Below are 25163 nucleotides of genomic sequence, written 5' to 3'. Positions count from 1 at the left end.
TGTCTGACAGGCAAGCCGTTTCGGGTTGTCTGGGGTAAGGCCTGGTCGCGCATCATCCGTGATGTGCAGCCAATGAGACCGATATGGAGACCCATATTTTGACCGTTTCATGGACGCAAGGCGGGAATAGTCTCACGACAAGAGAAATCCGATCTCCTCGTTACTTCTTGCCTGGAGCTGCCCGTAGTTTGCAGCTGAATCTGTTTCGAGAGAGAACTTCGCAAGTCGGTAGAGAGCCATATTGGCTTTGGGAGTGATCCTGCAAGTGGGCACGGCTATGACGGCGGAGACAAACTTGGCAGCGCAACAAGTGAGAGGCGATGAGCCGTGCGATGACTTGCTGGGCTCACGCACGCAATCTAAGGAGTTTTACCGTCGTATCGGGTTACATGGTTGACTTGGGATACAATTCTTTACCAGGCGATATGGATTATTACCCCGCCAAGATCGCCTGTTGGATAGCTTTCCGCCCAGCTGTCCGAAAGGGACATCATTCCATGCCAAGTATTTGGCATCAGGTCAACTTGTCTTCCTCGCGAACCCGGCGGTACGGTCTGATGTGACGAAAGTAAGACCACCGAGAAGTCTAATCGGCGTTGGTCTTGGCAAGATATCAACCACTATCGCATGCAAATATTGTTGGCAAGCCTTAGCCCTTCACGCCATGCCAGGCTTTGGCAAACAGGAGTTCTTCGATGTCTGAACGTGATCTCAGATCTGCACTAGGTATATCAATCAGACGGCTCCAGTCAATGGAAGACCGAGGTACTCGCCTAGTATCGAGTAAACGTAAGAATAAGGTTAAAAATAGCAAGAACAAGCGGAGTTGCTCACAGCTCACAAAGACTAGAGCGCTATTCCTGATTACATCAACTTTCCGAAGCTCATGCCAGGATGCATTTAGAATAAGAACGGACGACAGCCAGCAACCGGAAGCAACATGGGTTCAGCGTTCAAAAAATTTCAGACCCCAAATGATCCATGCAGCCCCGCCGGCTGCACTTCCCCTTTCCAAAAATCCGGGTGACCCCGTTCGTCTGATCGGCTCAGGGTCAGGGGCAGTCTCAGACCTCGTACCATTTAGCACTTTTTTTTGTTGGTACCGCCAGTGAGTGCAGAGTTTCCGAGGCTCTTGATAACCTTGGCGTCGGACAGTCGGCAAGTTCGCATTCGCCAACGGTTCGAGATGCTCTACTTGGCGAGGGGAACAGCGGTTGCCTATCGCGTCTAGGAAGCAAGCACGAGTTTGCTTCTAACATGAGATCACGGACTTCGATCCCGAAGCTGTGGGCGGCCTGAGGTTGGCAGAGACATATTTTGAGGAAGACTTTAGAAGATTTCAAGCAAAACGCTCAAGTGCAATGGGATGTAACGCAACAATACGTTAAGAAACACCTGCCCTGTGCGCTTTTCTTCTCAGCACCTCGCAACTTCATGTGCAAGTGACATCTCATCCAACATCCACACCTCACGCGGGCAACTGCTTAGACATGTACCTTCGTCACGGCCCGCCTGGGATCATGAAGGACAGCAAGCCAAATCCCACCATCCCCGCCTCAAAGCGGGTTGAATTACACTCCGGCGTTGTGGCAGAGTGGTCTAATGCGCAAGACTAGAAATCTTGTTCCTTCGGGAGCGTCTGTTCGAATCAGGCCAACGTCGACACTTTTTGTTTGGGGCAACGAATTCGGGTGATTGATGTTGTCAGTTCTGGTTTGCGAGGTTTTGCCAGACTCTGCGCTTCTGAGCATCAAATTCTGTGCGTTCGGGTTCCCGGAAAAGCGGAGACTCCAATTCTGGCCTTTTGTGTCTTTTTACGACCCCATCAGATTAAAAACGCCACTTATGTCAGCCCCTCATTCCCTCGACTTACAACATCGCTGTCCATGGCTTCTGCGCACCCAACTCAAACCGCCTATGTCACATTGTTGACGGCTGGGGTGCATCAATGTCATTGATAAGGGGACGCCTTGCCAAAAGCCAGCACCCGAAACAAAACATCACCTAGGTACTGAAATGTGCTCACGATTCAGGTCCGTCAGACGGCAGGAATCCCGTTCAACCGAGAAACCTAGTTACCTACCACACATAGCGGGCTCACTCGTTGTTCGACCACACCATCACGATGCCAACACATGGAAATAAGTTCACTCTGAATAGTCATTGAGTGGGATTTCAGAGTCAATTGATGATCTCCAGGAGTCATGAAAGATCGAATGGTAGTCCTTGTACACCAGCAAATTACTATCTAGTGGCTTGCCAGGCAACAATTCTGGCGTTCCATTCTGACAGCCTGCTTGACCCCAACCTGCCAATTTCGCAAGGAACCTGCAAGCGATGCTTAGAGTCTAGGAATGCCAAGCCGCCAACTCAAAAGCAACCTCAAGCCACAACATAACTTACACAAGGGTCCAACTGCGACTCTGGGACTAGCGAACGCCTCTCTTGGGGATCCCCTCAACTCCATTCGTCACAGTCGTCAAACTCGACTCAGCCGTACCGCGCCAGTCGCCGTTAGGGCGTGAAAAGTCTGACAGGACCTTATTTTGTTGGCCAAACTTACGTCGCTTGGAGTGTGTGTACTATGTAGTACTGTGCATGTACGATTGCACGGTTGAAAACATTGTTAATCTGTCTTTTGCCAATCATGTAGCTCTGAGCGGGTCATCTCGCGCCCGAGTCAGAGTAATCATTTGATACGTGTTGGCGATCTGCGCCTTGAATCGGCATTAGCTTGACAGCTTCACTTCGCTTACTCGCAGAAGCTAATAAGTTAGGGGAGCTAGATAAACAAGGTTAAACGAGCTGAGCTCGCTAGCCCAGGCTGACAGGAATGCGGGGACGGGGTCGACAGGCGGAGGCGGACTCGGACTCGGAGTCATGCCTTGCGGTGGCAGGTGATGTCAGTCGGACTAATAGCTTTGACTGAATTCAGGCAGGATTGATGATCTGAGGCTGTAGATGATACCAGCGATCTTCAAGGCCAGTGATAGACTCGGGTTCACTCCGTAGCTGCCCGACTGTATCCTGTCCTCTGGTGCTCCGCGATGGAGCCCCTCTCGGGGCCATTTCTACTCACCCATTCTGTTCTTCAACGTCTAGAGCTACCTATCTGAACACGAGACGCCACTCATGATCCTCTAATAAAACCATGTGGAAAGGAAGCGCCTTCAAAGTGCAGATGCCTGGTTATCATTAAACCCTGCATGTCTAGCTCATCCCCACAAGGCTCACCCGCACTCTCTAATCAATCCACACCCTTCCGCCCACCGGTATTCATACACTCAAACCCCTTTACGTCCCCATCCGAAGGGTCGGTACAGACTCCAGTTGTTGTACAGAGTACAACAAACCTGCCTTGCCAAGAAACAATTGCCTTGTCAATCAAGGGATTAAGGGACTTGGCAACAAGGTGAACGCCCGTCGTATTGTTCATCCCACCTGCCGTCCGTCGGTCCGTGTGACTTGACCGCAAACAAGCACCCAAGAAATAGAGATGGACGTCGGGTAAGCCTCGACAAGGGAGCTAGCGAGCGATGAGCAAGGTCCGGGGTTGGAAGCTTGTATTCAGCTCTAAATTTCTACCAATATGGTACGGATATGCTCTCAGCCTGATCAACGGCTTTGTGTGAGTGGCTACCCTTGAGCAGGACTCCAGAGAAAGCCGCGGAAATGTCAAGGTCCAAGACACCTGCCTCACAAGACCTGTCTTTCTTCCTGGACTTGGGTCTGGCCAAGAACTACATATACCACAACATAAGTCTCTGAAGCTGTCCAACGATCTCGTGTCTCCCGCCCCCCTCAAAGCCTTTGAGCTTCAGGCGAACCTACCCAGACACATTGTCCCCTTTCAAGACCAAATCCTCAAAGAGCACACATCAGAAGGACCCGACCATGCTCTCCAAACCCCTTCTCTCAACCCTCTCGGCCCTCCTCCTCCCAATCCTCACCCACGCTGACGAGCCCCAAAACTACGACGGCTCAACGTCCCTCTCGACCCCAGCCTACCTCTTCCCCGGCACCGGCTCCACAATTCCGATCCTCAACATCGGCGCCGCGGCCGTCGCCTCGTGTGACATCGGCAAGAAATCCTGCGACAACGGCTGCATCCCCATCACCGGAACATGCTGTGGCACGGGTTCGGGCGGGTACTGCGAGGTAGGCAAATACTGCACCTCGGGTGGGTGCTGCCAAGTCGGCAAGACGTGCTCTGGTCCGCCTCAGGGATGTAGTTCGGGGAAGGTACTTTGTAATGGGCTTTGCATCCCTTCTGGCACGGTATGTTGTTCCAACGGAGGGTACTGTGATGCCGGAGAGACGTGTACTTCTGATGGACACTGTACCGGCGGCAGCGGAGGCGGGGGAGGAAGTTCCTGTGGGAACGGGCAGACGCAGTGTGGGAGTGGATGTATGCCCTCTGGACAAACGTGTTGTCAGACGTACTACTGCCCGACTGGGGAGACGTGTGCGGGCGACAAGAAGTGTAATAAGGGAGGCGGCGGTGGCGGAGGAGGCACTTCGTGTGGAGCTGGGGAGACGCTCTGTGGCACTGGGTGTATGCCTACGGGACAGACTTGCTGTCAGACCTATTACTGCCCCGCAGGGAACACTTGCGTGGGCGATAAACGTTGTAATAGCGGAGGAGGAGGAGGAGGTGGTGGTGGTGGTGGTGGAAGCCAGTGTGCGGCTGGTCAGACTCCTTGCGGATCGGGATGTATGCCAGCCGGTCAAGTCTGTTGCGATACATACTTCTGCGACGCCGGCGAGAAGTGTCTGGGGAACAAGAAGTGCGACAAGGGCGGCGGATCTGGCGGCGGAAGTCAGTGTTCGGCGGGCGAAACTCCTTGCGGTACGGGATGTATGCCGGCTGGTCAAGTCTGCTGCAATACCTACTACTGCGACGCCGGAGAGACGTGTGCTGGAAATAAGAAGTGCAATAAGGGTAGCAGCGGCGGCGGCGGAGGAGGAGGAGGAGGAAGTCAGTGTGCGGCCGGCCAGACACCCTGCGGCACCGGATGTATGCCAGCCGGTCAAGTCTGCTGCGAAACATACTTCTGCAATGCAGGCCTCACTTGTGTCGGGGACAAGAAGTGTCGGAACCCGAACGGTGGAGGCGGCGGCGGCGGAGGTGGTGGTGATGATACAAGCGCGACATCTAGTCTACTCGCGACGATACCTGGGGGTGAAGCGGGGACTACGTCTCTGAGAGACTTCCCACAGCCCACGCAAACACTTGGTGGCGGCGATGATGGGCCGACATCATCGTCGTCGAGATCTTCGACGTCAACAACAAGGACAACGACGACTAGCGCAGCGCCGACGTCAACATCGGCCCAAGGTGCCGCGTTTTTGGGAAAGAATCTCGACGGCTCCGTCTTGGTCGCAGGCCTCCTCGTTGCAGCGCCCCTGGTTATCTGAAGATGATCATAAATGGTACATATTCGAATGGCGAATGAGTAAAAGAGTAACACAAGCGTGATTGAACGTCATAGGGATCAGTCTATAATTTGAATAATATTCCCTTAATCATGTATCGCTCCCATACGCCTAGGAAATCCCGGTAAACGCCAAACTTTTTCGAGCCCATGTTGATGCTAGAAATGTCAAGGCGCCATGTGTAGTGCTACCCAAGCAATGCTGCCTACGCCCGTAAATGTGTCATGATAGTCCTACAGATACCTGGGCCTCATCCACTCAAGATTACGAATACTCAGATTGAGCCCGTTGCTGGCCCACCACTTCCGCACCGGCTCTTGATCGCCGATACTGTCTTCCAAGGCCTCTTCGATATCGCAGGTTCGGTATTCGACGCGGTGTTTCCGCCCTTCCATTCCTTCAAGCTCGCCATATGCGAACTTGCGCCACCACTCCAGAACCCCAATGTGCTGATGGATTGTAGGTTGAACGAGGACCTCGCCGTCGAAAGCGAGCTTGTCGTCGCCCTTTAGCTTCCTCCAAAGTTCGAGAACGCCGACCTGACCCCATCGTGAAGCAATTTTTGCTACGCCGTCTCCATTGGCAACAGGAATGCCAGAGGCCACCCACCAACGTATGACGTCAACCTGGCCGTGCTGGGCGGCCCACAACAGCGACTTCCCAGGTCTAAGCACAATATTCTCGTCCTGGGCAGCTGCATCACGCCACCATTCAAGCACGAGAAGATGACCTTTTCCACTGGCCTGCTCGAGAGCAGCCTCGGTAAAGCGGAGCGGTAAGCCGGAGCGCCGCCACCACCAGTCCAGGCTCTGTATATGGCCGTTTTTGGACGCCCCATCAAGGGCTTCGGCATCGTAGCACTGTTGGTGGCGACCACGGAAATATCGGCTCTCCTTCCAATAATCAAGGACGTCGGAGCGTCCAAAGTATGCGGAAGCCTTGGTCGCGAGGACCTTGCCGTCGAAAGCCTGGAAGAGATCAGGGCGGTTGGCCTCCATCCAGGTAAGCACTTCAATCAGCGAGAAGCGGATAAGAAGCTTAATGACGAGTGCTGGGAGTTCGTGGAAGGTAGGCGGCGACTGAAGCAGCTTTTTGCAAATAGAGGTGGAGTCGCAAGTAAGTACGAGCCACTCCAATTCGTGCTCGTAGACCTTCACCGGATCGTTGGGGTTCCTGGGTTGTAGCTTCCAAGGATATGGCATGGGCAGGTTGGTGAAAATCCCTAACGCCTGCGCCAACTCCCAGTCGTCGGCAAAGTCGAGAATAATAGTCCAGATCTCTGGCGGCAAATTGGAGTATACTCGCGGATCACCCGAAGCGAGGTAACCGAGATGGGTGACGACGTCCACATCCCGACCCAGGCCGAGCAAGTCGGCTTGGTTCTTGATGATACCTAACACGTCGTTGAAGCCGTTCCAATTGACAATTCGCTTCGGGTGTTTGTGTGCGCTGTCGTAGTGCCAGAGTATAGGTGGCATAGCTCGCACCCAAGGCCATTTGCTATTGATTTTGTTCAACTGCCTTTTCGTTACCGGGTTCTCCCACATGTGCGTGCTCATCCCAGGGACGAGAAGCACCTTTTTCGCTGTGTCCCAGCCGCGAAGCACCTCAAGAAGGAAAGTATCCGCGATTCCCACCATCATCTTGGCAATGTTGTCGGCATCGATCGGGGCGAGAACCAGGAGATCAGCCCACTCGACCAGCTCGAATGCCTGCTGGCGGTAGAACTCAATATCGTCAACGTCTGCTTCGGAGCCGGCACGCGACGGACCTAGCGGCAGTGTCATGGATCGGTTCTGCATAGTGATGACAGTCTGGCTTAAGCGGGGCACGGCGTCGTCGACGATGGCGCGCATCTCAATGGCCGAACTCTTGGAGAGACGGACGACGAGAGCCTGTGCCCATGATATGTCGCGGGGCCCATTAGCGGCCACTAGAAGGTGAAGCTTTCGGTCGCGCGGCTTGAAATGAAGTGACGAGGAGGAGGAGGCGCTCCTCGTTATTCGGAGCGGCAAGGGGTCGGGGGGATCCATCGTGTCATGCTTTAGGGGTGCTTGGGATGGGTCGTGGTGATCGAGGAGGTTTTGTCGACCGTCAGGCTATTGGCTTCGAGTCGATAGACGGCAGCTAAGAATCGAGAGGCAACGAACGCAGTCGTGGATATCGAATGTCGTGTCTCACCACTCTCTAGCGTGGCTGTGATCGGAGGCGGGTGTCGAGATGATAAGGGCCCAAGACGGACTTTGGGCGCGAGTCGAGTTGGCAAGGAGTAGGTATTTGTCGCGAGTCGGTGAAGAAGGTCAAAAGTCGTCGATCGGCGGCCGTAGATAGCAGAGCTGCTGCCAAATTTCGGTGACACGAGTGATGTAGTGGGTTTGTGATTTATCGGCGGTTGGTGGTGTGTTGTCCGTGACAGCGTTTGCGGTGTGTGCAACGTCGCGTTGGGTAGGTCTGCAGTAGTGGTGGTCCAGCAATTATCCGGGGTCCGTACGGCCACACAGGAGATGATGAAGCAGGCCAGGCGGGATGGGTGTGTAGCGTGTGCAGGTAGGTATCCGATCCGCAGAGCAGCGAGTGGTAGCGTGAGGTCGCTCGCAAGTCAGATCAGCGAATAATAGGATGAAGTCTTGGAGAGAGTCGTGGCTGGCGGGCTGGAAGAATTGGACATGGATAGGTCGCAATATGTGGCATCACCATGACATGGGTGCGAATTCCTTAATTCCACTCTCGGGACGAGGTGCATGCGGTGACCGACCGACCGAGTGACGAGGGGAAGAGGGGGGAACGCAGTTGGGTGGTCCTCGCTTCGTCGGTGACTGGGAACAAGCTGGGCTTGTCTGTCGCTGGTGTTGGTATCGCTCGGTGTCGCTGGTCTCTGATTTCGATCTAGGCTACGATGATTCGTCGGGAGATGAGGCAGCGAAGCGAACTGGATGCGAGAGGGACAAGAAAAAAAGGTCCGGGCTTGTTCCTTGAGATGACGAGAATGCGAGCAGCGGCGGCGGCGGCAGGCGAGAAGAGACGCTGAGACGCTGAGACGCTGAGACGCAGATGGGAGTTTTCGGGAAGACCAGGACGAAGGAGTGGGGACTTCCTGCAGGGCAGAATAGAAGGGGGGCAGAAGGAAGAAAAACAAGGGGTCGTCGACAGGGAAGAGTCGAGTATCCGTAAATGCGGATTGAGGGGGAGAAGGAATCTTCCTTTGCTAGGTGGATATGGAAGCAGTCCACGTCCACGTTCACGACTAGGTACGACTCCAAGAGCCCCAAGAGAAAAGCCTGGGAGAAAAATGAGGAGAGACTCAGACGGTGACGGTGACATTTGTGGAGACCTTGCGGGCGGAAAGTCTGCCGTTCTTCCTTTCCAAATTCTTCCATCTGTCATTTGTGACCACCTCTCTTCCATGGCCTGTTGCCTCCAGTGACACCTGAGGTGCGACGAGGAGGCGTCGGTGAGCAGCAATTACCTAATCTGCCCCGCCTTTTCTATGCTTGTCCCACGCTCCTTCCTTACCAACTGGCAACCACAGCATGGGCAGTCACTTTTTGTCTTTTTTGCAGGAGCCGGACTGAGCCTCTGAGGTGCGCCTTCCTCAGCAAACTCCCCCGCCTCTACGTCACTGGCGCTCCTGCCTCCTGAGACAGTTTGACCAGTGACGGCAGGTCCAGAAATGCAAGCGACCCTTCCTTCCCTCCCACATGAAATTCTCCGCGGATCGTTGCCATTGCCGAATCGACTCAGTCTCGGACCGTTGCTTCCTTTGGTTTTCCAGGTCACCAAGACAGCTTTCATTCTCAGACTCATTCGCATTCTCACCTCATCGCTCATACCCAGACACGGCACTTCGCTTCATCATATCGCCGCTTCAAGTAACTCATGAACCACCAGTCATCTGAACCTCCCTGATCGACTGCTGTCAGCCTGCCAAACCCAGCCATCGGACCGGCTCATCCTGGCTGCCACAAGGCAAACTCCAAGGCGTCACTGTGAATTTCGAGCATAGGCCCCCTGTTTTGCATCTCCGACTTCAATTTGCCAAGTTTAGCGCAATCCGGCTTTATCCCGCAGGGTCCTCCGTGTCTTCGGCGCCGGATCCCCACTCAAACGGCGATTAAGTGTGGATTTCATCCCGACTTTTCGCTTTTTACTCAGGAGCCCCCCCCCCCCCCCCCCCAATCGAGACCCCGGTCGACACCCCCGGACCGAGGAGCATTTCTTATTGAGCCATCAGAAATAAAGAGTGCTGACATAATTCAATCAAGTCGCATTAGCTTGAGCCGCGGCCTACTGTGTACGTCTTCGCACTCCCTACAGAGTCAAGGAACTTTTGTTATCGGATCCTCCAGAGAATGCGGCATGCATGCTCTAGTACTTCTTTTCCCTTTGATATTGAGTGCTGCTTCTGAGATATTTGAACGAACCGTGTCCCGCTGAGCAACCTCTGCTCCTCATTGCGATAATGGATGAGCCTCTCTTGGGCAAAAGTGGTGGCGCGTGCGCCGTCGATGCACCTGAGAGACGCCTTACTTAGTTGTTGGCGCCACCAATACCTCAATGAAGAATACTGCCTCTTTCTACTATTGAGGCAGTTCGCGGCCTCATCGGATTACTGGTACATATTTTTGATTCGCTCATCGGTAGAGTTAAGCTTCTCTATTACACCCACAAGCTAATGAACTCTATTCTCGGCACCCACCTCAACCTCGTTCTCGGTCAACTACCACAGGCCAACCATGTGATACGCAGCAGCCTTAAGGATCAAAGCACTCGTTCGCTATAGCTTCTACCGACTCAAACCAGATATGATATGATCGAGAGCATGCCAAGTGCGTCAGAACGGCTGTTATCAAAACTTGTAAGGAGAGCTACCGGATATAATTCCCTCATCCCGCTCCACCTAGCATATGAAGATGAAAAGTAGTGTTGACCCTTATGATCGAATCATCATCGTGCATAAGTAGCTATGAGGGCCATTGGACTTTTTCCACTTCCACACACGACTAATGGCGGTCGCAACATAGAGCGCAATAGGTGTGGATATTTCAGGCATCCGTACGGCACCGCCTCTATGCTTTGCCAACAAGTCCCACTTTGCGGACTCATAAATCACCGGCAACAACTTCACGGAATCCCCACTCGTAACTAAATACGATGACTAAATGACTATAAAACAGCTCTAGTGTATGAATGACATCTCCCAGGTTTTCCTAGAGTACGCAGGTTGGGAATTTTCATTCTATCCCTTACAGTTCCACATGAGGTATTTCTGCCCACAAATTTGGATCCGAAGACAAAAATGCTATACAGTTTCTCTTTCTTGGTTGTGGCTATGACCTGTGCCACCACTGCCTCCAGTGCTACCTCTGCCGTCCCTTTCACCTGGCCCCCTACGCAAGGATCCATGTCCGATTTCGAGTACAACTTACGCTACGGGTGCGACTTCATGACATGGTGCGGAGGCTTCGATGGCGGATGCGAAGCCGAGGTATTGCAACCCACAATGCCACATAGAGTTGCTGAGCACTTACTGATATATCTGGGTGATGTTAGTGCCAGCGTCAAGGGAAACAAGGCTGGACTTGCACGAGTCCCAATTGCGAGTGTCTTTGCGAATAGAGCTATTTGATCTTCAAGGCATCCATGCACATTGCACAAGTGGTACCGCCAGTGGCTAGATGCCATGCAGTCCCCTATACAAACCCCAGTTGAGGCTGAAAGCTAGAATAGCGTGATAGTAATCACTAGATCAATTTGGACAGCATTGGACAGATAGCTACACGAAAAATCAATGCAACATCTTTGGGAGGTGAAGAGGACTCCGCACAACAATACAAAATGACCTTGGACTTCCTCTAACCAGCCAAAGACCTGGGTTACACTGGGCTGCGAAAGCAGCGTCCGTTATTGGGATCAGCTCTGTGAAATTTCGTGTCAGCTTACTGATTGATCCAAGTTTTATAGCAAGTATAGCAAGTATGAAAGCTTACATGTACTCCCAATTGCCGTACGCCGTTTTTCCTCCTTGGGCACACTTTGCTTCCTTTGAAAAGCCATTCACGCATTCAGGTCCATGAATAGTACGAGTTGCACCACTACCAAAATACTGCAAAGAGTCAGAGACAAGTAGAAATGGCTGCGAAATTCAAAATTGATACCTTCAGCTCAAAGTCCCACTTGATGCCATTTTTGTCATGCACGCAAATCCGTCGGAATTCGCCCTTGTTGTAGAGACCTGTGAGCAAGCTGCAGACGGCGCTGAGATCGAGAACGTTGTTGTCGTTGGCGTAACCTGTCCGTGGTCCTGATTTGAAACATTCCCCAAGAACCAAGGAGGGTCCAGCGAGAATAGTTAGAGGGAGGATGTGAGCAGGACGCATTTTGCTAAGGACTGGAGAAAGTGTCTGTTTCGTTTTAGGACTCGTTGCTGAATGAGTCTTTGGAGCAACGATTTCTTCATGGCAAGCACACGAAGTACTTATAAACAAGCGCTGGACACGTGCATCCAGGAAAATGATTCTATTAGCATTACGAGCTGCCAAGGAAGCGATGAGCAGTTTTCAGCTCATCAATTGCAAACGAGCAATGATAGTCTTCGTGTTCAACTGTTCATTGCTTAGCTGTCGATCTTTCGTATTGAAGATTGAATTGACTGCCATTCATTTCTCGCTATGAAGCAGGTAGCAAACGCAAACTTCGCTGATCTGTCGAATGCCAAAGCCTGGAACAGGTGTACAGATTGCGCAGTAACACAACAACTCATGTCCCCCTTTGCTGATGTTCACGCTGTTTGTATTACGAACCATTGTTCCCATAGCATTACCCCTACATGTACCCTTACCTCTTGGTATCACCTCTCTGAAAGACAGTATCTCATCACATGAGTGTGGGATTCTGACTTGTGTTACATTCGCAATGTTATCGTTTTGTGGCGTTCCCAGATAGCTCGGCGAACGATGCACCATACCTTCCAGACAACGGGTCAAGAAAGCAATCAATGTGCCACCAAACTCTGAAGCTTAAGCACCAAGCTGTGATCTTGGAATGCCAACTTTGACAACAGGTCCCGTTTAGCAGTGAAGCAAGCCGTGGTCACGTCCTCAAACTTCAATCAATGTTTGCTTTTCTTGTGATCTTGACTCCTGTCAAGGCCGTGGTTGTCTTCGATGTCACCGTTGCTATCTCAATACCTAGTAGTGACAAATGTTGCGGCAAGGTAGATCACTACCTAAAATGCAGATAGAACTCTCTTCTAGTATTTAAATCTGCTCAGTCCCCGCGAAGTAAAATGTGGGCTAGGCTCCTATTCAAGCCAACGATATTCTCGGCTCTTGATCACCATTCCAATCCTCCTCAAAGACCTTGGCTACTCCGTCAAAATGAGGGCATTATCACTTTCCCACCTCCTCGTGCTAGCTTCCTGGGCCGCCTTTTCTTTCTGTGCTGTGCTTGTAAAGAACTCTGGCGAGATCGATGACACCTTTAGAGGTGTTTCACAGCCGATGACAAGTCCTCCCGAGAAACGCTCAGTTCTTGTCGAGGATAGCCTGAAATACGATGGAGCCAAGGGGAATGATTGGGTAGCCCCTCCAAGGTAAAATCAGACCAAACATCGAACACAAATTACTTCAGTATCTGACACTTCACGGAAAAGCGTCATGTATCAAATTCAGAAAGATTCTGTCACAGAAGATCTGGCTTCACGAAACGACGATGATGATGAATTTGCTCCGACGGAAACAAACCTCTATGCTCTCTGTATGGAGCTTTGCAGGCAAGATTATTCTCAGGGCGGTTTTGTCCATTGGGACTTGTAAGTCTTAACGTCCTTCTGGCGCGGTTCGGCTCATGATACAAGTACGTCTACAAATGTTGACTTGAATCAAAACAGCTGTATCAAAAGGTGCAACATGAGCTTTCATCAGGACAGAAGTCATGATCTGAACATGAACTATATACGGCGATATGGGATTGCTAGATTCGCATCTCTGGCTGCGATCAGACCGCTTATGGCGGCAGCGAAAAATTGGTGAAGAAATCGTGGTTTACCAGTCGTTGCTGCCTTCGCTGACGCTTCGAATATGGTACTCAGATTCGATTTGAGTAATTACGAAGATGGCTAGCCGGCTTTCATCCAAAAGAGTTCCTTCCAAATCTTCAATTCCACGCTATTTGATTCTAGCTTCACCCACTCAACGGGTCGCGACTAAGATTGTTTGCCAGCAATGTGTGTGTCGGTACCGGCGCGTGATAGCTTCCCTCTCTGGCCAAAGCACTGCGCCATGCTTCCGTGAGAGCAATTCAAGCACAATCGTCTCGAAGTCATCCCATCGTTCCGTGATATGCGTGACCTTTGCCCTGACTTTTTTCTGGTCATCCTTATTGACAGTGTCCTTCACAATCTGACGTAGACGACTGATTTGCTCCTTATCGCCAGTCATAAACTCCAGCCGAGCTATGGCGAGTGAGAGGGCTGTATCACCTGCCTCGATCTTGTCTACTGTTGCATTGCGAGTAGAGCTTTCCGCGTCGTAGAATCTCGGGCATCTCTTTGACATTCTGAAGAGTGCCTTTCCACCCTCTGACAGAGGCCCCGCACCAGCGACAGCCTGGAAACGCAGCGCACCACCGTGAATGAGGATCTTGACAGCAGCAATGTCGCCTAGGAGTGAGGCCACCATGAGCGGTGATACGCCATCAGGTGTCACCTTGTTCGGGTCAACACCAACCTTAAGCAGCTTTGCAACTGTATCCCCCACTGCCAGATGAAGAGGCGTTGCCCCATTAACACCCGCAAGTGTTGGATCCGCCCCTTGGTCTAAGAGTCGTACCATCAACTCAAGATTGCCCGTCATGGCAGTGATCATCAGCGGGGTTTCACCGTCACCGTTGGGACGGTTCACGTCGGGGTCCTTGGCGAGGATGTTATCGAGAGCATCTGAGATGTCTGGATAGTCTTTGCTAATCGGATCGCAGTAGACCCTGCACGCAAATTGGAACGCTGTTTCTTTCTTTGGACCGTATTGGCGGGATGATCGATGGGGATTTCCGTGCCACATTGCATCAAAAAGCCGCAAATCACGTAAACCCATGGCTAAAAAGAATGGAGGAAGGCCGTTGTCTGGCGTCGCGATGATGTCAGCCCCCATTTGGGTCAGTATTACAGCTAGATGCCTGAACTTCTTTTGAAGACACAGCTGCAAGGGGCTGGAGATGCCCTGAAGACGGGCGCCGTCTGGATCTGCTCCTCGGTCTTTGAGCAGTGTTTCTGCAAGGTCCTCAAATCCATGCTTGATAGCGGTATGTAAAATGGTGGAACCATTGCTAAGGGTAGTATCAATGCTGGGAAGATAGTGCGCAAGAAGTAGCGCAGATTTGATGCATCTGTCCCTTTCCGCTTCCTCTTGACTTTCTTGTTGAAGGAAAAGTAGAACTCTTGGTATCCCATGTCGGGCGATGGTACCGAGAGCCATTTCGACGGCAACTGGGTCTTTGAACTGGCAATATTTATCGCCGGTGCCAAAAGGCAGGCATTCCATTTCGACTAAAGAATTGAGCACTGGTACATCGAGACCCATATGTAGTAGGTACGTGGGGACCAGGAGCCCAGCGTCTTCTCCCGATAGGAAGAACTCGTGGCGTAGATAGTGGTGGTGTAGTTCATTTAGTCTTGAGATAATGGGGTAGGCCTCCGCTGTTGCTGTTTCCAGGTCCACTTTATACTGTTTGATCACTGTGAGTGTAATCCGAAGGACTTCCTTGACGACGACGGCGTCGGAGCTACCCAATAGATGTCGGAACAATGGTCCGTGACGGTTGTAGAGGGACCATTTCGTTGCACCGGCCACGGAGCCTGGAGACCAAGGGAGGCTGGATGATGCGGACGATACAGAACCGGACACCAAATTCTCCCAGAGTGAATAAATCAATGGGTCGATAGCCTCGGAGAAACACTTGGTAAGTCTGAGCCAGTGTTTGCTGGCATAAGGGAGGAACAGATGGATGTCGTCTTGGATTTCTGATCGATACTGGTGTAGGTCATAGTTCAATCGCTCTAGATCTACGTTGGAAGCTCTAGCTCGCCTGTCGAGGGACATAAGGGAAATGAGTCTTCTTGTCAGGGCATTTGGACTTAAGATCGAGTTTGCCACAGTACCAGGAATCTTGTCAAACGAAACATTCTGGGCATGTGACATGCTATTCTCAAATACCCCATAGTTGAGATAAGTGACACAGATGGCACCGAGTTCAAACTCTGCTTGATGCAGATGAAAGTGGTAAGGAGAAGCTGCAGGCAACGCCGGGGCTTGAACGAGGTGTAACAGGACACTGTGATGAATGAACCTGATACATGAGTCCTCCTCGTCAATCTCCAATAGACTGCCACCATATGTCGAGGCCAAAGTGAATCCGGAGGGATGCAGAGTTGAAGAACTCCAGATCGAGGATCCGGGTTGGACGTTCAGAGCCACACGAAGCTCATCCAGTGAAAGACATGGGTCTGCTGACGCGATAAGCTGGAAAACTCGCGATCCGTACTTCATGTCCGGGATTCTTAAAATTGCTTGATCAAACGCCTGTGGAAGATTTCGGGGAAGATTGTTGATGATGTCGAGAATTTCAGACTCAGAACGAAGTTCTCGAGTGTACTTGGGGCAAATGGCCTCAATCTGCAGTGAGAGCCACAGAAACATGCCCTGAGAACGTACTAGTAGCTGTTCCTTGACTAGCTGTTCAAGCCTGCTTGATATTGGCCTGATGAGCTTCCAGTTTTCGACCTCGGCCGATATGTAACTTTCCAGGTCTTCGGATCTGTCGACACTTTCGAAAGAAATAGTTTGGGTGATGCCAATTGACGATGCTGCAACGGATTTGCATCCAGATGTGGGTCGGGAAGAGCAACACAGTTTGACTCGTCTGAATTGCATAAGTCGATGAAGTTGACCGAGAACTGATTCCACCTCTTCCAGAGGAGCTTCGTCCAAGCCATCCAGGACCAGTACACATTGCCAGACTGGTGGTGTTATGGAGAGCAAGAGGTCAATACAAAACTCGGCATGGAATACTTGATGCTTCATTTCGTGTTCGTCTAAAAAGTTGTCCAGGAATCGGGCCAGAGACGAATTTCTCAAAACTTGATGTACAATGCTGCCGAGGATATTGTGGTCTTGCAAGGTTGTTTGATTGCTGTTTTTGCAAAAGAAAAATGCTACAGATTGGAGTCTCCTTGGATCTGTCGTAGCTAGAGCTTTGTGGCTGGTCAGCTTCTTCGAGAATAAGATATTGACAGTTCAATCGGACCAAACCATGTGAAGAGACCGTGAGATGTAAACGACAAGGAAAGTGGCTGACTGACTCTCAGCAGGATTTTTATGTGCGATCAAACAATCTGCCACCACGGAGGCCATGGTGACAGTCTTTCCAGACCCCAAATTACCCTGCAGCCACAACGTTGCTGAAGTCTTTGTGCCCAGCCACTCTTGGTAGCTCTTGTCGTTTAGGATCCAACTAGAGGTCCCTTTCTTTCGCTCCCTCGTCCAAATAGACTCGAACTCCTTCTGATTGGGAGCCAAGGCTTCAAAAAGTCGATGCGCACGCGTTTCCCGGTCCCGATGAGCGGCATCGCGGGAAATCATAACCTGGAACCGGCTGAATCTCTCAATAGAAGATGAGTTGCTTTCAACATTGGCCTTTGCAACGAGTACTGCTACGCGATTTTCAATCAACTGACCCCATGATAGCAAGTCGTCTTCCAGTGGTTTGAAGACCGAGTCGAAGGTGGAAGTGAAAGACGTTGCGAGGTGAGACGCAAATGATTTATGGGCGTCGATGGTGATCTTTTTGCATATTCTGATGAAAACAATGACATACTCGCACATGTACGCCTGAGTCTGACGACAGGTGGGAAATAGCAAGGCGAAATCCTTGTGGAGAGAAGACGATTTACCAATCCTCATCAGAAGAGTTGAAACTTTGTCGAAATATGACAGGAAGCTCAGTGACATCTATAGCTCTCGTCAGCTATCCTAAGTATCGGAATGACAACTTGCAACGACTTAGTTCAAAAAAAGGCTTGACGGACATACCTCCAGAGTCATCCTGACCGTGGCCCAAACCCCAGACGCCAAGAGGTTTTGGGCGCCTCCAACAAGGACGTCGCCAATAGGGGCAAATTGACGAATTCTCTCCAGAACAGTGACGAGACGGGTGGCGTTGGGCCTCCAAGACCGGTGACGGTGAGCCCCATCTCGATTGATCTCTTCTGTTAATTGCAAAACCTCCATGGCGGTTGGTGGACTTCTTGTCTGCAAGTTCTTGAAGCGGATGTGAGAGTCATCTTGATGGCGCTTGAGAGAAACGCTGAATTCTGAAATGGTTTGAGCCAGACGAATCTCAGGTTTCAGTTTCCCCACGGTTGCTACCGCTGTAGAAATGTTCTCCATTCTGCAATTTTTGGACTGGTTAGGAGTATTGATCTGGAACTGGTAGAGAGACTGAAGCTTCCAAGGAGGGAGAATGGCGGTTCAACGTTGACTGCAAATGCCCTGAAGGAGCTTGGAAGTTGGACAAAAGTAAGCAACACGGATGGTCCCTGGTCTCGTGGTGAGCTCGTCAGACCGAGCCGTAGGACTGCTTAGGTGGCAGTGCCTCAATGTGACCGCTGTGTAACTGCATCGGGGCCTTCATTTCAACTCATTGGCTATTCGAAATATCGACCAGTGAGCTTTGAAGGATGCATGCAGCTCATAAGGCAGCGGGCGCAAGGGGTGGCTAGGCATCCATGGATTCTGAGACGTCGTGTTGGTCTCCGAAATCACGATTGATCAATCCGGCCAAGGCGGCTTGGCTCCCAAGCATTGGCAATATCATTCGTCTTGGAGTAGAGAGTGGTCGTCAACTTTCCGAACGAGGTATATGATGAGATTGACAAGGGGACGAGAGACGCCCCAGATCAGGCTGGGCTGACAAAAAACCATGGAACAAATCATGCGCCAATAAACACCGCATGCTATGCATATAGATAGCTCTTGAGTCCGTAAATCTTGAGTGCACTCTTGGCACTATTCTGAATCGTCACTGTTGCTTTTCTCCACCCAATTTTGAGCCCTCGATGCAAATTTGGAAATACCCAGGACCAAAACGCCGGCGAGGAGTGCAGAGGTTGCGGCTTAGGTGAGGTCAATATGCGAGCGAAAGAATAAGAGTCATCTCAAAAGACTTACTGATGGTGAAAGACCAGCCGACCCCAATGGCGTCGATCATTGGCACCAAACCGCCCACGCTGCCAGCTCCGAAACTGTACTGAACGATGTATTTACTACTGATGACAGCTGTCCTGCGTTCCGGCATTGCCTCTGATGCAATGTATTAGTCCAGGTCGAACCGTCGAAGACGCAACAAGATGGCAGGGAAGGCTCACCGGCGGAGTATGTGTTCAGACCGCTAAAAGACCACATGAGGCCGAGACCCTCAAAGAAGCAGCTGACGATGGGCAAAGCGATTCCGCCGACTTCCTTTTGCACGCTCCACCCGTAAACCAGAGTACCGGCAGGGAGAACGAAGAAAATTGCTGGCAAGCTGCTCTTGAGTCTATCCTGGGGCAAACGGAGACCATTACGCTTCCGGATGTATCGCTTAACGGTGTGGTCTGAGACTCTGCCGCCGATCGTGCTTCCCATTAGAAAGCCCGCTCCGGGGGCAAGATAGAAAAGTCCACTGATAAGAGGCGTAGTAAGGCCGAATCGAGGGTTGATGACTCGTCGTATGGAACTCAAAAGGCCGTACTGGTTGAATCCCAGGAGTCCACAGGCGAAATTCTGCGAGATGGATCAGATTACGAGCTAGAATCGGGTTGGGGGAAGAGCAACTCACCGCCGCAACGATGTTGGGATACTTGAACTGGCGGAGAACGCCCATCGGATTGAACGCGTGGCCCAAGTCGCCCAAAGACCGAATAGGAGTTCTCTCTGCGACGGCGATCTTGAGATGCGCCAGCTGGCTCGCTTTTGGCACGAAGAAGAAGGCCATGATGAGACCGAGAAAGGTCATGCCAGCCTGGACCCCATAGATGACTCGCCAACTGGTGAAGGTCACGATGACGGCTCCCGTCAACGGCGCTGAAAGCTCGTCAGTCGAAAGACTCTTGGGCACAATGATGGAGTAAGGTAGTCAAACATCGTACCAATTGCGTTTGCCGCCACACAGCTGCCCAAGAAACAACCCACTGCAGTTCCGCGAGTTGTCTAAACAGTAGTCAGGCTCAATATGATAAACATAAGTGGCACAATATCTGACTTACAGGCTCAAAGATATCTGCCAAGATGGTTTGCCCTGCAACTAGGAAGAATGGACCAGTTGTTCCTCCGATGACCCAAATCGCTGTGAAGCAGGCAAAGCTATTTGAGAGCGCCGATCCTATCGAACACAAGGTCAAAAGGCAGTTGGCTACGAGATAAGTCGTTCTGCGACCAAGGATATTACTCGTCGGTAGCCATATCAAGGCAGACATAGCCATGGCAATGAAGACGCCAGCATTAGCTGTGGTAATGGCATGCGTTGAGACGTTGAAGTCGGCAGCAACCTCGGAAGTCGCTGTCAAGATGGAGCTACCAGAGAAGGTGACGGGCAGGGCCATCCAGCAAACCACCGCAAGCGTTACCCATTTCTTCCATGTTGGCATCTCCATCACCTCGTCATCTGCTGCAGCCACGGGTCGAAGAGGGGCTGCCGCCGCCGGAATGGGGCCGGTAAGCGGATCGGGGCTTAGTTGAGGGATCTTGACAGCAGCGGTCAAGCCGTCCGGCTTTTCGACATCTGGGGAACCCATTGCGAGGAAATCACATTAAAGAATGGAAAGTAAGCTGATCTCTAAGCTAAAGTATCGTCAGAGGATGAATACTGCCTCGGGGAGTCCTCCGAATGTATATAGTCGGGAACTCCTGCAGCTCTCCGCCGGTCGGACACGCCTTCGGCAGGCGAATTTTCTTCCATTTTTTCACTACACCTTCTCTGACTCAAATATTTCATAAAGTGGGCCTCGTAAGGCGACGTGATGCACGCATAGGCGACGTGATCAAGACCAGCCCGGACTTGTGACGGAAATGCGAGTGAAATAGGGCGCCAGTGGTTGGTTGCTTGGTCTGAGGAGTCGGCAATATGACATGAAGCCGACTAGAGATGGTTAAGCCCCTGGACTGTTTGTGGGGTAAAGATCGTGACATAAGGCTCGGCCAAATCCACATTACGCCGATAATGTGGAGAAATCACAGTATTTTATCGGCATATTGCGCGATTTATGCCGAACTATCTCGGCTGGGCTAAAGCTTTCTCCCCCAAACGTCTAGCTGTGACAACAAAGAAACCTTTACCAAACTAGTGCTGATGACTAGGTATCACGCAGCGGTAGTATTCTAGGAATACGTCACAAGCCGCAGCAACTTTGAAAGGTGAAGGGGTATCTTCAAATATCCCTTGAGACTCTCGGTATCCCTACACGTTTCCCGAAAGCATTCAATCGGACCTCACGAGGGCAATATCCTAATCAGCCATATCGATTGACCACCATGACATCGGAAGGCGACGCGTCCAGTGCGGAGGATAGGGTCGCTTTGAGATCCGCTCCGGTATCCTCATCGGCTTCCTCCCGACCAAAGACCAAACCTACCGCGTGAGTATTACAACTTGTCGCGCCGCAAAGCTGCGGAAGGTTTCCAGATGGTTAACAACGGCGATTCCGCCATAATAGTTGCCGTAGGTGTCACTCGCGCAAAGTGAGGTGTTCCGGCGGGCAACCATGTGAGAATTGTCGCCAAGCAAGCAAGGGTGTGGAATGCACATATCCTCGGCGGAACCGCATGGTAAAAGTTAGCCAGCGGTATGTTAGAACCAGAGATATTCATACCTCGGACCCGCGATTCCAAGAGCGACTGGTGTATCGAACTAACTCGATTTCCCATAGTTATATCGATGACCTTATTGCTGAAAACCAACGATTGAAGAGCAACAGCGGCATTGGAAGTCAATCTCGAGCAGCCAACCTGCTCCCAGATCTCGCAGTCGTTGCCCCGGTAAAAGAGACAACAGATACTAATGCAACTGCCATCCCAGCGCCATCGCTTGATGAACGACCATGGTTCTTCGACATGAATATTCCACACACGCCGATTCTCATCGGTGAGGCCTCGGACGCCGCATTCGCTACCCGCTTCCGCCAAGCAATCTCATCAGCTGAGAGTAGTCACATCCCGCGGGTGAACTATGCCACAGATGAGAGGCTGCTCGCTCTATCTGATACAGACTGCCCTTGGCCTAGTCCGGCAAGAGCACGTTTTCTCGTCGGGGTTGCCCTGAGATATGTCAGCCGTTGCTACCACATCATTCGCAAGAGCTCGATTCTGGATGCCTTGGAACAGACCCTCCAGAACCCGGCTGAAAGTGATTCGCTTCTTAAGAGTAAGCTTTGGGCGATGTTTGCTATCGGCGCCATGTACTCGACTCGATCTGCCACGTCGGAAAAGCACTTCCCCGGCATGGGCTACTTTGCACGGGCAACTCGCATCCTCCGCATCGTCAGCGAACGACCGAGGATCGATGTTGTCGAGTTGAGATTGTTGCTGGTAAGATGGCTTTGATAAATAAATGTTTTCGATCGCCTCTGAAGTTTTGACAGTCTTTCTACTCTCTTGCGCTCAACCGGCGACATACCGCCTACACTTTTGCCGGCTCCGCGACCAGGCTCGCTGTTGTCATGGGCCTTCATCTCAATGTTCCTGAGACGCAGCTCAGAGATGCAGCCGCTCGAGAGCATAGGGTCAGAGTTTGGTGGACAGCATACATCTTCGACAGGATGTGGGCAGCCAAGTTAAGCCACCCAGTAGCCGTCCAAGACATCGATATCGAGGTGGACCTGCCATCGAATCCGGTTGTCGACGATAATATAGCGGATGACTTTGCCGATGCATCATATTTTGTTGCTAGCGTAAAGCTCGCTGGCCTACTGGGAAAGGTTGTGCCATCCATCTATCGAAGAAGGCTGCAAGACACTTCCTTATCCCATAGAGTTCAAGAGGCGTTGAAGGATCTTCGTGGGTGGTCTGCAGAGCTCCCTCCACAGCTTCACATTGACTCGAAGCCTACATCGGAACGCATGCCAAAGCCCATCTCGCTACATCTCAACTTTAATCAGGCAAGCAATGAAGCGCGACTACCAGACGGGGTGTGGACGAAGCTAATTTTGATTCAAGTGCGCTATCAGCACCACCCGTCCGATTCTGCTCCATGTGCTGCGAACGCATGTCGCATCTTGGGGAACACCAGAGACCCCAGAACCACGAGTTCCGGCCACCGCCATGACTCTCGCAGAAACTTGCATACGTTGCGCTCGTCACACCTGCCGACTGCTGACAGAATGCTGGATCGACGGGTCTTTTGCAACGTTTGACTACTTCTACACGCAGTATCTCTTCTCAGCCGCCACCATCCTCGCTGCATCTAGCCTTCTGAGCGGCAAAGAGAGTCACAATGACAGAGAACAATTTGAAGAAGCAGCTCAGTTCTTGTCTCAGCTGAAAGATAATGGCAACTATGCAGCTGAGGAGTTCTGCCATCATATCGACGCTATGAAGCTTACAATGGCCGCAGCTCACGTGCGCCGTGGTGATTTCGCCGGGGCGGGAGACTCGGCGGCTTTGCTGAACGACACAACAGCGGCTTTCACGGATGCTGCAGTCAACCTCAACCAACCTTTCGCAGAGCAAAACACAACCGCTGGTATGGCGCTTAACGAGCCGTCGTTACAGGAGCTCCTGGCCCAGCCACTCCTCGACTTGCAGTTTATAGATGCGTCGATCTACAATGATGGGGCTCAGGGACTTTATTGGCCAGATTTCAGCCCGGAATCATGGACGCCTGAGACGTGGACTGCAACTTGAGTACCAACCAGATGACTACCAAGCACGCGGATATACACTTGACATGCAGAGATTGGGCAACAAGAAACAACGATTGGGGTTTCAAGCTACTAATATCATTCTACACAGAGGCTGTGGGTACTTGTTGACCCAGCCGTTTTTGGTACATCTCATCCCAGATTGGCCCATCGTCGAGTGCGTATCACCAAAACTTGGATGGAATTGCCAGTCTTCCAGCCGCATTCGGCGTCGCACTAGCAGAAGCCGAAGAGCCCGAAGCACCTAATGCCGTGCTGGCTTGGGAGCCAGTAGCGGCCGTAGTCGCTTGGTTCGTCGTCGTGACCGTAACCACGTCGGTCGTCGCGGCTGTGGCAGACACGCTTACACTACCAGTGCATGCCTCCTCGCCAGAGACAATGGTGTAGCTGGTGCTGCAGCCCACCCTAGGGCAGGCACTCTTGTCGCAACCAAATGTGAAGGTCTCTGTTGCCGCTGCACTGGGGCAGCCGCATGACTGCGTCAGAGTCGACACGGTCACGCATTGCGGTGCCTCCCCGGTGCAACTAGGACACAGTGATAGCTCTGTTGCCGTGGGACACCCATCTTCCACCACGGTAGGAAGCGGCACCGGAGTAGGCAGAGGAGTCAATGAATCAGTTGGTAGGATCGAGTAAAGAAACGACTCTGAGCTTGTCTGGGCCACAATCGGTGCCGCGCTACCAATGTTAGCAATAAGTCTCTGTGCCAACGGTTGACAGATTCATACACGAAAAAGAGCGTTGCTACTTGGCTGATCACCTTCATCTTGGTTCTTCTTAACCTTGCCTATCAAAAATGGGTAAGATGTTGTATTATGATGATATCACGGACAGAAACTGAAAGTAATTTGATGAGAGAAGAAGCGAGTCCCACGGTCAGCCCAGCGCGCTCGAGCTCTTATGAAGTCACGAGCCGGTAACACCACCGGCGATCAACTCCTCCTGACAGGACGTCCGTCATTCGTTCATAATCGTCGGTGTACAAACCACCATCCTTTTTCGGCATTGGGGTCTTGGCTTGCAGGGGTGCTATTGCGGAGAGCCCGTATCGACTGGCCACCAACCTCTTTGATTCTACCCTATTGCAGCACCCTTCAAGGAAAAATACGTATTCTCACTGCGGCCAATCCCTCAAAAGCAAGAGTCACACCAGCCGAGACTTAGTCTTTCAAGGCGCTCCTCCTTACGTTTCAGAAGTACGTGGACACATCTAGGGTGCTGATGCCAAGGACTACCAACCCGCGAATCGTTCATTGTCCTCATCACCTTCCTATAGAGGCACGAATGCAGTGGCTCGTGCCCGCGCGGGATATGACGCAGATTTTCAATTGTACTCGCTCGTTCACCTGTGTCAATAGGTATTTACTCAATACCCAAAGGCACATGTACTGGCGCTTGTCAGTGATCTTTCCCTTGGACGAGCATCTCTCAGATCTCTGATGCGTCAGGTTTCTTCGACTGCCAAATCTTTGAGCCTTAAGGGCAAACCCAGCAATGTGCAGCGGATCCATTCGGTTCTTGGCATAGAAGTTATGGTAGGGAAAAGAGAATATGATCGCCACAATCGGCGCCGTATTATACTTGAGAACAAATCCCCAAAAAACCGGAGATCTTCCACTAACCTCCGATGGATATGATGGCATTCAGATCTCGGCGCAGTTCATTACCCTGGAATTGTGTGTGAGAAAGGGAGGGAATGCTTTGGAGGGAATAACCGAACACGGGTACGCACTGGGTAGGATGTCAGATACCAAAAGCTTTTGTAATGAATTTTCTTCAAAAA

The 25163-nt window shown here is 51.6% G+C and overlaps 9 protein-coding genes across 9 annotated transcripts, besides 1 other annotated feature; 4 read left to right on the top strand and 5 right to left on the bottom strand.

Annotated features, from left to right (window-relative positions):
- Window positions 1–3894: 3894 nt before the first annotated feature.
- Window positions 3895–5418, top strand: CABS01_06616 (uncharacterized protein; the record flags this gene model as incomplete). The annotated part of the gene is made up of 2 exons (XM_060539981.1): window positions 3895–4158; window positions 4438–5418. 2 exons carry the CDS (start codon window positions 3895–3897, stop codon window positions 5416–5418), a joined length of 1245 nt encoding a protein of 414 aa, XP_060403665.1.
- A 251-nt stretch (window positions 5419–5669) lies between these two features.
- On the bottom strand, window positions 5670–7469 carry CABS01_06615 (flavoprotein; the record flags this gene model as incomplete). Its single annotated transcript, XM_060539980.1, has 1 exon — window positions 5670–7469. One exon carries the CDS (start codon window positions 7467–7469, stop codon window positions 5670–5672), a length of 1800 nt encoding a protein of 599 aa, XP_060403664.1.
- A 2332-nt stretch (window positions 7470–9801) lies between these two features.
- Window positions 9802–9888: a sequence feature (Short protein (CABS01_06614, KAK1514635.1) was converted to a misc_feature.).
- An 844-nt stretch (window positions 9889–10732) lies between these two features.
- CABS01_06613 (uncharacterized protein) lies at window positions 10733–11052 on the top strand (the record flags this gene model as incomplete). The annotated part of the gene is made up of 2 exons (XM_060539979.1): window positions 10733–10921; window positions 10987–11052. The coding sequence occupies 2 exons, from the start codon at window positions 10733–10735 to the stop codon at window positions 11050–11052; spliced, it is 255 nt and encodes an 84-aa protein (XP_060403663.1).
- Window positions 11053–11309: 257 nt separating this feature from the next.
- Window positions 11310–11813, bottom strand: CABS01_06612 (uncharacterized protein; the record flags this gene model as incomplete). Its single annotated transcript, XM_060539978.1, has 3 exons — window positions 11310–11352; window positions 11424–11539; window positions 11592–11813. 3 exons carry the CDS (start codon window positions 11811–11813, stop codon window positions 11310–11312), a joined length of 381 nt encoding a protein of 126 aa, XP_060403662.1.
- Window positions 11814–12812: 999 nt separating this feature from the next.
- CABS01_06611 (uncharacterized protein) lies at window positions 12813–13504 on the top strand (the record flags this gene model as incomplete). Its single annotated transcript, XM_060539977.1, has 3 exons — window positions 12813–13027; window positions 13088–13246; window positions 13486–13504. 3 exons carry the CDS (start codon window positions 12813–12815, stop codon window positions 13502–13504), a joined length of 393 nt encoding a protein of 130 aa, XP_060403661.1.
- A 121-nt stretch (window positions 13505–13625) lies between these two features.
- CABS01_06610 (NACHT domain-containing protein) lies at window positions 13626–17876 on the bottom strand (the record flags this gene model as incomplete). Its single annotated transcript, XM_060539976.1, has 3 exons — window positions 13626–16681; window positions 16790–17438; window positions 17520–17876. 3 exons carry the CDS (start codon window positions 17874–17876, stop codon window positions 13626–13628), a joined length of 4062 nt encoding a protein of 1353 aa, XP_060403660.1.
- A 618-nt stretch (window positions 17877–18494) lies between these two features.
- CABS01_06609 (major facilitator superfamily transporter) lies at window positions 18495–20260 on the bottom strand (the record flags this gene model as incomplete). The annotated part of the gene is made up of 6 exons (XM_060539975.1): window positions 18495–18601; window positions 18657–18788; window positions 18854–19250; window positions 19306–19550; window positions 19616–19676; window positions 19733–20260. 6 exons carry the CDS (start codon window positions 20258–20260, stop codon window positions 18495–18497), a joined length of 1470 nt encoding a protein of 489 aa, XP_060403659.1.
- A 736-nt stretch (window positions 20261–20996) lies between these two features.
- CABS01_06608 (fungal specific transcription factor domain-containing protein) lies at window positions 20997–23363 on the top strand (the record flags this gene model as incomplete). The annotated part of the gene is made up of 4 exons (XM_060539974.1): window positions 20997–21100; window positions 21392–22049; window positions 22103–22441; window positions 22677–23363. 4 exons carry the CDS (start codon window positions 20997–20999, stop codon window positions 23361–23363), a joined length of 1788 nt encoding a protein of 595 aa, XP_060403658.1.
- Window positions 23364–23544: 181 nt separating this feature from the next.
- On the bottom strand, window positions 23545–24146 carry CABS01_06607 (uncharacterized protein; the record flags this gene model as incomplete). Its single annotated transcript, XM_060539973.1, has 2 exons — window positions 23545–24058; window positions 24109–24146. 2 exons carry the CDS (start codon window positions 24144–24146, stop codon window positions 23545–23547), a joined length of 552 nt encoding a protein of 183 aa, XP_060403657.1.
- Window positions 24147–25163: the final 1017 nt, after the last annotated feature.

Source organism: Colletotrichum abscissum (assembly GCF_030869225.1).
Source record: "Colletotrichum abscissum strain IMI 504890 chromosome Unknown Scaffold_14.1, whole genome shotgun sequence".
NCBI lineage: Eukaryota > Fungi > Ascomycota > Sordariomycetes > Glomerellales > Glomerellaceae > Colletotrichum > Colletotrichum abscissum.
Note: the sequence above shows the minus strand (reverse complement) of the source record. Positions and strands in the feature narration are given on the sequence as shown.